General features: G+C 42.8%; 1 protein-coding gene across 2 annotated transcripts in view; it reads left to right on the top strand.

The window, feature by feature from the left end:
* Nucleotides 1–12181, top strand: part of LOC139419017 (rho GTPase-activating protein 10-like) — a 59058-nt gene that overhangs the window by 21735 nt on the left and 25142 nt on the right. For both annotated transcript variants that reach the window (XR_011635372.1, XM_071168840.1), the window contains exons 2-13: nucleotides 573–668; nucleotides 1157–1218; nucleotides 4561–4632; nucleotides 5098–5199; nucleotides 8016–8126; nucleotides 9010–9114; nucleotides 9983–10112; nucleotides 10202–10308; nucleotides 10556–10650; nucleotides 11664–11745; nucleotides 11913–11955; nucleotides 12067–12135. Coding sequence is in view for 1 of the 2 variants with exons in the window: in XM_071168840.1 (XP_071024941.1) it covers nucleotides 573–668; nucleotides 1157–1218; nucleotides 4561–4632; nucleotides 5098–5199; nucleotides 8016–8126; nucleotides 9010–9114; nucleotides 9983–10112; nucleotides 10202–10308; nucleotides 10556–10650; nucleotides 11664–11745; nucleotides 11913–11955; nucleotides 12067–12135 (1074 nt within the window). In the remaining variant the exon portion in view is untranslated. The remainder of the gene's footprint in view (nucleotides 1–572; nucleotides 669–1156; nucleotides 1219–4560; nucleotides 4633–5097; nucleotides 5200–8015; nucleotides 8127–9009; nucleotides 9115–9982; nucleotides 10113–10201; nucleotides 10309–10555; nucleotides 10651–11663; nucleotides 11746–11912; nucleotides 11956–12066; nucleotides 12136–12181) is intronic.

Raw genomic sequence — 12181 nt, 5'->3', positions numbered from 1 at the left:
TAGGCTAATATGTATGTTTGTAAATCATTTGGCTCATTATTAACCCTTGGGCCATTACCCACCACACCCCCATAGTTAAACCAGGCCTATATAGGCTCATTTCTATAGGGTCATATGTTTAATGTATTGCTCAAATGTATACACCTGTCACCATCAATGGACCAGTAGGCATGGTCTCTTTTTTTATAACCTGTACAGGGACAGGATGCTACAGCCTGACAGCAGAGGCAACAGGATGTATGCAGAGTGGGTTAACCACTGGGTTACAGTAGGCGCCTTACTGCTTGCATGTCAGCCAGCCTTGAATAAATGACTGTTCTGTTTTTTGTTGTTTTTTTTCAGTCTTCAGTATTTGTGCTTTGGGCCAACTCAAGTGTGATTAATATCTATCACGCTAGTATATCCACTGATTTAAAAAAAAAAAAAAAAAAGTTTTGATGCAAGCCTGTAAATAGGAAGCACATGTGACCGCAGTGTATTTGATGTCGAAATATGGTCGTCAAGTGAAGGTCACATCTGAAATCACAGCATTTCAAAAATAACCCTATGGATTATCTAATTTTTGTTTTCAGAGCTTGTGTTGGCCCAGCGCAAGTTTGCCCAGTCCCTGGGAGAATTCCAGTTTGAGTACATCGGCGATGCGAAGACCGACGATGAGAGGTGTATTGGTGAGTGTGGTGCGGTTCCCACCTACAGCTGGGTGGTTCTGCCAGCGTAACGAGACTGAACCTTTTTGTTTTGGATTCTGTATGTACCACCAAATGAAGGGCTTGCGTGTGTAATTTCCCCGAACCTTTGGCTTCTTTAGAGAGATGGAAACACCAGTACTTGTCTTTTTCTATTTGTGTGGTCTTGTGTTTCTCTTGTCTCGACTCCTGTGTGTGTCAAATGTTGGTCACACATTTAGCAGATAATATGTCAGGTGTAGCGAAATGCTTGTGTTCCTAGCTCCAACAGTGCAGTAGTATCTAAAAAAACAATACACCCATCTAAAATAATGGAATTAAGAAATAAATATTAGGGTGAGCAATGTCTGTGGTATTGACTAAAATACAGTAGAATAGAATACAGTATATACATGAGATGCGTGAAGCTGTATGTAAACATTATTAAAGTGACTAGTGTTCCATTATTAAAGTGTGTTCGTGTCTTGCAGATGAATCCTTGCAGGAGTTCTCCAACTTCCTTAAGAACCTGGAAGACCAAAGAGAGCTGATGGTAAGCAGTAACCAGTCGAGACCTGCTTTAAAAGCAAGGGGAAATACCTCAAGTCTGCTCTGCGTGTGTGTAATTTACAGTTCCTCAGTGGGTGGAAGGTTGAGCGATGCCTCTGTTGTACCACCAAGGTCATGTTCATTAGGGCACACCGTAGCAAAACTTATTGGAATAGAAAACAATTTGTTTCTTATTAGACAAGTCTGGGTAGTCCCTGCTGTCTGTTTTCTTCTGATTGGTGTCATGCACATGACCCAGAAGAGAGGAGGCAGAGCCACCTTCACTGCACCTGTCCAAGGGTCACTGTCTGTGCTATCCCCACCTCTCCTCTGGAGGCGGTGGGACAGAACCATTAAACAACCTCAGACATGACATACGAGTCAATGGAGTCATTCAACACTCACTGATGTGTATGTAGTGCTATACTAGTACACTACATTGACACATGTTAAAGTTCAGTTACATCTGCTATACTGTATAGCGGAAGTTACAGCTGAACTGAATGTTGTACATGTTGCCTGTTTGACCCAGTCTTTTCTGCATGGGTAGAAAACACTGTTTCCTAAATGGCACCCTATTCCTTATCAACAGTAGTGCACTACATGGGGAATAGAGTGCCATTTAGGATGTAACCTAGGGTAACCCTAGAGTTTGCAACCAACCCAGCCTCTCTCGTTGAGTCAATGTGTTCGTGTGTCAGCAGATGGGCGTCTTCGTTTCACAGAATAATATCCCTCAAGGCTCCTGGCTCTATCCCTATTCCTCCATACCTTTATTTACTGTAGGTGTTGCTTAGTCAACATTTTAAACTATATATTGTTGTCTCTTGGTGACTCATACAACAGATAATGTAGTGTTTTATTTATATTCTCCTGTAATGCAGCCTATGGCTTGTTCTAAGAGCTCGTACACACCAATAGTGTTTGCCTGCCGTGAGTACTTGCGGACCTAGTGCAAACCGCGCAACAGCACGCTGAACATTCGGTAGACGAATGGGAGATCCATCTTCGGTGCAATGTATGCAACCCTTTAAAATAGGGTAGCTAGCTACAGATACAGTATTGCATTCTGAAAAACCATGCAATACTATTGTTTTACTTCCCTGACCCCTTGCCATCAATAGGTTATGTTCTCAATGTTTACAATGCATGTTATGTACTGTGTTTGCGCTATAGATAGGGTCTATCGTTGCCATGTAACAGTCTCTACCAGGGCCTGGTTCAGCCCCGCCATCGCATAGCAGTATGGGATGACATCGCAGCCCACAGCAGAGGACTGTGGGGTGGGCAGGCAGGCTCGCTCAGACATGTCCTGGAATCAACCCAGGGCAATTCCACGGTAACGGGATTGCGCTGAGACTCGGTTTTTTGCACTTAAAATGTATGCCAAACTTGATTTCAAAGGTTAACAAACCATACAACTCTATTCACAAGAACTACTTTTAACAATTTACATTTGACATTTAATGGAAAAACTGTGCAGATGCAAAGTTTGGGTCCACGTTTTCCCAAAACTCTTAAATAGCTGCTCTGAATTAAGATTCAATGATATTTGCTAAAATAATTGCCAGCTATGACATGACACATTGATCTGTACTACCCAGAAATGCATAATTATGGATATGAATGTCATTCTCTTCATGATGTAATCTAACTAGATACACAAAGGTAGACATTTGCAATATCCTCCTTTGCATATTTGGGTATTATTCTACACGCTGGGTATTATTTTAATGAGCTCTGCCCCCAAACAAGACCAAATCTGAACTGATCATAGACGTCTATGGCTGCATTTAGAGAGGCATCCCAATTCTGAAATGTTCTTCACTAATTGGTCTTTTTGACCAATCAGACTAGCTCTGATGCAATATCTGTGATTGGTCAAAAGACCAATTAGTGGAGATGGATTAAAGGATTTTTAAGCCTTGAGACAATTGTGACATGGGTTGTGTATGTGTGCCATTCAGAGGGGGAATGGGCAAGACAAAATATTTAAGTGCCTTTAAACTGGAAATGGCAGTAGGTGACAGGCACACCAGTTTGTGTCAAGAAATGGCAACGCTGCTGGGTTGACGCTCAACAGTTTGTGTGTATCAAGAATGGTCCACCACCCAAAAGACATCCAGCCAACTTGATAAAAGGGAGCAACTCCATATTAGGAATGTTTTTCTAGTGTTTGTTTTTTTACCCTCTGTATAGTTCAGTGAGTAGTGTACAGTACATTATAGTGTGTTCAACTCTAGGTGTTCTCTGCTGTGTATTATACTCTACTGTGCTGTCCAAACTTGTGAACCCAACTCTGATTTGTGACTATGATTTCCCATTTGAGCCAATTCAATTGCAGAAACTATGTTACTGATTTGGTAATGCAATTTCAAGTTTTAATCACTTCATATTTCATAAATAATTGATAGGTCTAACTTATGACTTCTGAACTTTCATTATCCTCCCTGATGGAGAGGAATTTGAAAATATCTTAAAGATATGTGAGCTTTTGGCAATGGAATTCAGTCACAAGGCAAAGTTTCTTAAACTTACAGAAGGCAGAGTTCTTTCTCCAATGTAAGTGTTGATATTAGTTGGCAGGGGTCTTTACTTTAATTCAACATTATACTGTTTTGATGTATTTCTAATCAGTTAAGAGAACCAGAAATCAAAACCTTTGCTTAATCAACATTTTTAGGATGGAATATGGTTGACAAAAGTATATGCCTTGATTTCAAAAACAAAAAAATATGGAACTAGCTTTGATTTGACAGCAAATTTCACATGCTCCTGTGAGCTTCACATGTTGGTGCTCATGGGTCCTTTTACATGGACATGACCCCCAGCAACAGGACCTTTAGCAGAGAGGGAGGTAGGTATGATTCAGAGAGGGGGAGATATCAATAGGACAGCGCTGTTGCTTTCTGTCATGTGACTGTGGAACTAGTGTACTTGAATGTGTTGTGGATGCTTGTAAAAAGTTATACAACAGGCAATTTTCACTGACTTTATGCTGTCATTAACCCACTGCAAGTATTGTGACCTTTTGGCTTTCCATTGGAACGTTATGTCAAAGGTCAAATCGGAGGGTGCTTATATTTGTCCTTTTTCGCTAGGCTACCTGCCGCCTCTTTTAGGCTGGGTTTACACTCAAGCGGTCCTCTTGACAATACGTCGCTGATGCTTCCGTAAAGTTAGACATTTTGGCATGCACTGAAACCTCAATGCTGAGCTTGTGGAGCCTCTACAGATAATGCCTAGTGGAGTGTAAGTCCAGCCTAACACTACCTGTGAATAAATGAAACGCTTTTGTGGAATATGTCCTAATATGGTCATGTTTTATCATCTCTTGCTCTCTTAGATGAGGAATATTACAGAAACGCTAATGAAACCGCTGGAGAAGTTCAGAAAAGAGCAACTGGGCTCAGCCAAGGTACTCTATCATATGCCATGACACTGCTAAATTCAGTCTACTTGTTAATGAGCTCATACAAGCACAATCCTGTGTGCTATAAAGTAATACCCTTTTCACAACACTGAGCCAAACCAAGCTGTACTGCCCTGGCCTGGTTGTGCATCCACCATAGTTGCAGAAACCATGCTGGAAAGAGGAATGTGAAAGGAAAATATCAGAGCCAGATAAGTACATTTTGGGTCGGCATGATAATGTGAAAAGTGTATTAGACTTTTATCAAAATGCCTGTCTAGAGACAGACAGTTCCAACTCCCTTTTCAATTGAAATTGTAATGTGTACCTCTTGATATCATGTTCTGAACATTCCTTTGGTCAGTGAAACTAATGCAATATTAAGATGACGTTTGTCCTGCTCACTTCTCTCATCTCTCTCTCTCACCATGCTCTTTCTCAATCTGTTCCTCTATGCTATGCCCTTTTAAGGCGGAAAGGAAGAAGTATGAGAAGGAAACTGAGAAGTACTACAGCTCCTTGGAAAAGCTTTTGAACATGTCAGCAAAGAAGAAGGAACCACAGCTACAGGAGGTACTTTGTTTAATACTTCTACCCTCGCTCTCGTGCGTATATATTTATGGAAGACAGGCCGAAAAGACGGGCCCCAACATCTTCCCAACCCCAAAATGGCTGGAAAGGATATTTGCTTAGGGAGACGTTTCTGAATCCTGACCCGTAGGATGCCTCCCAAATGGCACCCTATTCCCTGTATAGCGCACTACTTTTGACCAGACACTGTAGGGGATAGGGTGACATTTGGATGCATACAGACTTCTTGGCTCATCTCTGTAGCGCTGAAGTGTGTGGAGCGGTGTGAGTGTCCACAGGCCTAGGGTTAGAGTACGGAGTGAGTTTCTCTTTCCTGCTCTGAAAGGGAAGTCATGTTCAGTGTTTCTGTACCAGCCACCAAGGTCGTGCCTCTGAGGCAGTAGCTTTTGGAGCGCCTCAAGACATCCTGAGATTTCAGATACAGTATCAAGCTTTACAGACCCAGTGTGGATTATATTGGGGTTGGTAATGCGAAAAAAAACAAACCCTTTTGGTTATCAACAAAGTTTATATGTATTTCATTGTGAAGGCTTGTGGAGCTATCCTTTGTAAGGACATACTAAACTTACCATATAGTACCTTAGAGACATGCAGTCTGGTACTAGATTGTGTATGTAATATAACCTAAACTCCCCTTCACTTAACAAATTATTTTGTATCCTATAGATTGCCCTTTGTGGGAACTGTTCTGTTCTTCCCTCACTGACTCGTGGTGTATTCAGTGAGATTAAACTTTCTGAACATTTCAGGTAGAAATGTGAAGAGAGCTGACACAATTCCAAATTATACTTGAGAGCCAATCATATTTGTTCTATGCATTACATTTATGTATTGTGATACCCTCAATAGACCCCAGGGTTCCGTGTTTGGAACAGATTGTAATCGGGGCACAGTAGAATATACAGTATATCACAAAAGTGAGTACACCCCTCACATTTTTGTAAATATTTTAGTATATATTTTCATGTGACAACACTGAAGAAATTACACTTTGCTACAATGTAAAGTAGTGAGTGTACAGCTTGTATAACAGTGTAAATTTGCTGTCCCCTCAAAATAACTCAACCCACAGCCATAATGTCTAAGAATTGTTGCTCTACATAAAGATGGCCTGGGTTATAAGAATGCCAAGACCCTGAAACTGAGCTGCAACACGGTGGCCAAGACCATACAGCGGTTTAACTGGACAGGTTCTACTCGGAACAGGCCTCGCCATGGTCGACCAAAGAAGTTGAGTGCACGTGCTCAGCGTCATATCCAGAGGTTGTCTTTGGGAAATAGACGTATGAGTGCTGCCAGCATTGCTGCAGAGGTTGAAGGGGTGGTGGGGGGCCAGCCTGTCGGTGCTCAGACCATACGCCGTACACTGCATCAAATTGTTCTGCATGGCTGTCGTCCCAGAAGGAAGCCTCTTCTAAAGATGATGCACAAGAGAGCCCGCAAACAGTTTGCTGATGACAAGCAGACTAAGGACATGGATTACTGGAACTGTGTTCTGATGAGACCAAGAAACTTATTTGGTTCAGATGGTGTCAAGCGTGTGTGGCGTCAACCAGGTGAGGAGTACAAAGACAAGTGTGTCTTGCCTACAGTCAAGCATGGTGGTGGGAGTGTCATGGTCTGGTCCTGCATGAGTGCTGCCGGCACTGGGGAGCTACAGTTCATTGAGGGAACCATGAATGCCAACATGTACTGTGACATACTGAAGCAGAGCATGATCCCCCTCCCTTCGGAGACTGGGCCGCAGGGCAGTATTCCAACATGATAACGACACCGAACACACATCCAAGACGACCACTGCCTTGCTAAAGAAGCTGAGGGTAAAGGTGATGGACTGGCCAAGCATTTCTCCAGACCCAAACCCTATTGAGCATCTGTGGAGCATCCTCAAATGGAAGGTGGAGGAGTGCAAGGTATCTAACATCCACCAAATCTGTGATGACGTCATGGAGGAGTGGAAGAGGACTCCAGTGGAGACCTGTGAAGCTCTGAACTCCATGCCCAAGAGGGTTAAGGCAGTGCTGGAAAATGGTGGCCACACAAAATATTGACAGTTTGGGCCCAATTTGGACATTTTCACTTAAAGGTGTACTCACTTTTGTTGCCAGCGGTTTAGACATTAATGGCTGTGTTATTTTGAAGGGACAGCAAATTTACACTGTTATACAAGCAGTACACTCACTACTTGGCATTGTAGCAAAGTGTCATTTCTTCAGTGTTGTCACATGAAGATATACTCAAATATTTACAAAAATGTGAGGGGTGTACTCAATTTTGTGATATACTGTACACAGTAGTGGTGTTCACAGCCTCGTAGCCGCGGGGCACCGTCTGGACTCAACTAATCTGATGTCATACTGTACACTCATCATGTGACGGGCCTGAGGCACATGCCCGACCTATGGCACTAATGGAAAAACTGATGCACTGAATTGAACACGCTACAGTAAAGTGGTAAATGACATTGAATACTGGAATGTTGTGAAGATCCAGTCAAGCAAACCATGTAGCCTAATCAATTAGCTTATTAATCAACCAAACTATAAACTTGCCAGTTGATTGGTCACTTTTTTTTGGGGGGGGGGGTTGTCATACACCACATATCAGTGTCTAAGCCCTTCAAACCCTTTTATCAAAAAATAAATACTTTCTCATAGCTCATCCTTTGTCTGTGTGTCTGGGACTCTGCCGGAATCCAGTACAACTGAAGCTAGGCCGGGATCTCCACCTGTCTGTGTAGAGACCTGACTGTACTGTAGAATAACGTTGACGTTCGATCTGTCTCCTCTGTTGTGCAGGCGGACAGCCAGGTGGAGACCATTAGACAGCACTTCCAGGAGGAGTCTCTGGACTACGTGTGTAAACTGCAGGAGATCCAGGAGAGGAAGAAGTTTGACTGTGTGGAGCCAGTGAGTGTTAGAAAATACATAATCACACACTCTACACCAGGTGGACAAAACATTAACTCCTTCCTAATATTGTTTGCACAGCCCACAGTTGTCAAGTTGGCTGGATGTCCTTTGGGTGGTGGACCATTGTTGATACACACAAACTGAGCGTGAGAAGTCTGTCAGCATTGCAGTTCGACACAAACTACAGCCATACCCTGTTCAAAGGCACTTCAATCTTTTGTCTTGCCCATTCACCCTCTGAATTGCACACATGCAAACCATGTCTTGAGCCGTAACTCCTCCTTTAATCCCTCTCCGCCCCTTCATCTGCACTGATTTAAAGTGGATCTAACATGTGACATCAATAAGGGATCGTAGCTTTCACCTGGTCACTCTGTCACGTTCTTCATGTTTTGTACACAGTCTGTTGTATTCCCAATGTGCCTGAAAGGAAATAGTCACACTTTTTTTTTTATGTTGGTGTATTTGTACATCTGAGTGATCTATCAAATTGTGTGTGTTTGGAGGGGGGGGGGGGGGGGGGGTGCGCGTTTCAATTTCAAGCAGGCAGAAAGGCAGCCAGTATAACGAGTTTTGCATATGACATTTGGCGCCAGTGAGTGAACGAACTGCTGGCGAATACACCTTTAGTACTTGTCTAGCCTGGTCAGCAGTTCTCCTTTAGTGCTCATTAACTTAGTGCTCATAAAGTAGTCTACACTACAGTTAGTGTTTTTATATAGGTTACATAGCAGTCAAATTAAATGTTTTTTTATATTTTATAACCAGCTCAGAAAGTGAGTTCTTGTTGACTTCAACTGATTTTTTTCAACCGATGTCTTCATTCCATGTAAACCCCTGAGAAATTGTCATGTTTCCCATGTTTTCTTTCTCTCCCCAGATGCTGGCGTTCTTTCAGACAGTGTTCACCTTCTACCACCAGGGATTTGAGCTGGCCAATGACTTTAACCACTACAAGAAAGCCTTACAGATCAATATACAAAATGTGAGACATTAGTCTCTTATTAGATTTCTATTTTAAGATGGAATCCGCATTAGGGGAAACGGCGCCATTGTCCGCCCCAGCACCTTGTTTTTGTTTGATATTTCTGCAGTGCAGAATACAATGATGATGGGGGGGGGGGGGGGGGGTGTAGGTGTCTGAGCAAGGCACGTCACTTTAACTGCTCATGTAAATCGCTCTGGATAAAAGGGTCTGCTAAATGACAAACGTTTAAATGAGGTGATGATCATTTCATTCAATTTTAGGATTATATAGTACGTTTTTGTCCTAGAGGAAATGTCTTGTACACACAGTAGTGCTCTTAAAAACTATAGATTACACACTCACCACAAACTGTACATACACCCCATGTTATACATATCCTACATTTGAATATTGGCTCGTAATATATCTATAAAGTTGGTCTGCTTCCAGTGGGACTTTCCCTAGGTACTTGAGGTACTTTTTTTTGACTCACTCTATTGTTAATGGTGTTTGGGTTAGTCTTAGTGTTTTGATTTTTCTTTGACCCCAAGCTTTCACTTTCACCCACTCTGGGATGTCAGGAGTTTCCAAAGGGAACTCTGCAGATTTTCTTTTCCAGTGGCTTTGCATTGTGTGATTGACCCCTGCATGACCTTTTTAGCTAGGGTCACAAGGGTTGTCTTCCTTCCTTGGGTGTGTCTCCCCGTAGTCAAAATGTACTACATTGTGAAACTTGACAAAATCAATTTACCTTAACCATAATTTAAGTATAAGATTAGGGGAATAGACGAGGTTGGTTCATTTTTTTAAATCCCGTTGGAGAGAAGTTACCTTACTGCCGGCTTTGCATCTTGGCCTGATAGTAACAAGACCCCCCCCAATATAGACACGGAGTCGGTTTGAGGGCACGCGGGTGGAGGTGTTTGAGCTGATGAAGAGGATAAGGGAGGTTCCCCAGGAGTACAGACAGACCAGCCCCATCAGCAGCGAAGGATACCTCTACGTCCAGGAGAAACGTAAGGATAGAGGAACAACGCGTGTGTCCAAGAGGGGAGGGCAGTTTAAACTGGTTGTGTTCCAATGAAATGTGTGTTGTCTCCCCCAGGGCCCCCTCCTTTTGGTTCCAGTTGGGTGAAGCGTTACTGCACGTTTGTGAAGGAACAGAAAATCCTACACATGGTCACCTTTGACCACAGGTCAGGAGGAAAGATGGTGAGTCGTGACCCATACAATCAAAGACAGGTTTTGGAAGCTATACAGAGTATGGTGCAAGTAGCACATCAAATTAATGATTATTCAACGTGTGTATCCATCCCTATTCAAATACATCTATGAAGTCATGATTTTGTCAAATTGACAATTGCACTTTTAATGCGTAGTCTGTAGTCATTTTACAAGGAACGACTGTCTCTTTCTTGCCATCAGAACAGGCTCTCTGAACAGTGATTCTCTCCCTCAGGGCGAGACTGAGTCGGTCACCCTCAAGTCTTGTGTCCGCAAAACCACAGACATGCTGGACAGGCGGTTCTGTCTCGATATAGAAATCACAGACCGGTATGTCGTCGCATCGCACTACACCATTACACTTCTCAATCACTTCAGTCATGTGTTCTCTGTGGTAAGACAGACTTTCCACAACCACCTGTTAAAGTATCTCGTCTCATCTAGGAAATAAGGGGGATTTTTAGATGGATTCCCCTCGATCACCAGACACCACTGACTCATACATTTAGTACATAAACCAGGGGGGTCCCTCAGTACCATCTGGGGGGAGGGAGCGAGGTCTGCCATTAAACCTGGAAAATGTGATTGCGTTGCCACACTTGTAGCTTATTCATGCACTGTTGGCAACCTTCCCAAATGCACAGTAACACTCCCCATTTAACAGCACTGCTTGAAGCCTTCGCTCCACACAGGTCCTGTGTACAGTAGAGCTGAGAGCTGCTCTCTCTAGCCTAACACAGGTTTGGGTTGGAGAGGATTTGTCATGGAAGATGGCCCCTCCACATAGCTGAGAGGATTCTCTATGCTCCTCCACTACACTTGGTTGTAATAGATATGGCTCTTATGTCACTCCGCTGAACCAAACTGCTATTCTGTCTGGGGTATTATTAGCAACCGCAACCCCAAAGCTTAGAGGGTTTGAAATTTGTGTTGCACTCCTGGTGCCTGCTTGTCAGCCTGCAGATGTAAGGTTTTTGGTATCTGAGTGCAACAGGTTAGGGTTAGCCTGATGTGGTAGCCTATTATAAAAAGTGGGGTAAATGAAGCTCAAGTATTCCGGTAATTTTGCTATTTAAGAGCCCAGCCCCTCTGGCACATTTTAGGACTGACTCTAGATCATTCTTAGACACATGAATTGACTTAGTAGTTTGTTGGAACCCCAGGCCCAGTCTGAGAGAAAATTAGATGAGATTGACTGTACTTTACAATCCCCAAGGGTGAAATTAGTTTGTCATACAGCCGCCATAATTAAAAACGGAACAAACCCTCACGCCATTTAAAAATAACATAAACAATCACAAGGCTATTACAATAAATAATTGTGCGGTGGGTTCTGTTCCCAGACCGGGAACAGTCCTCACGGTCCAGTCGCTGTCAGAAGATGACCACAAGTTCTGGATTCACGCCATGGGTGGGAAAGAACCAGTGAGTAACCACATCATCCTGACAGCTCCACTGTAGTGTCTATTGAACTCTACTGACTTTCTATGAAAGTGGTACATTAATGCCAACAAGTCTTTTTTTTGGTTTGTGGTAAACTCTTGGATATCAAATGATCTGTGGAAAACTACATACAATTAATTTTTTTACAGGCTGGGCAGTACTTGGGTAAAACCTATTCAAAAGAACGTGGAAGTAAGTATACAATGATTAGAAGCCCCTGATCTCAATCATTTCAATGTAATCTCTGTGATAATTCAAATGACATGGGGATAATTTAAGTAACTGTTTGTCATGACTCTGCAGTCGATGCACAGCTAGATGACGTAGGATTGTCATTTGTGAAGAATGCCATCAACGCCATTGAGACGAGAGGTAAGACGATGCATGATGACAATAGAAGGCCTGGGCAATATAAAGC

This window comes from Oncorhynchus clarkii, chromosome 10 (assembly GCF_045791955.1).
Source record: "Oncorhynchus clarkii lewisi isolate Uvic-CL-2024 chromosome 10, UVic_Ocla_1.0, whole genome shotgun sequence".
NCBI classification, from domain to species: domain Eukaryota; kingdom Metazoa; phylum Chordata; class Actinopteri; order Salmoniformes; family Salmonidae; genus Oncorhynchus; species Oncorhynchus clarkii.
The sequence above is the reverse complement of the archived record's forward strand: the minus strand, read 5'-3'. Positions and strand labels throughout refer to the sequence as shown.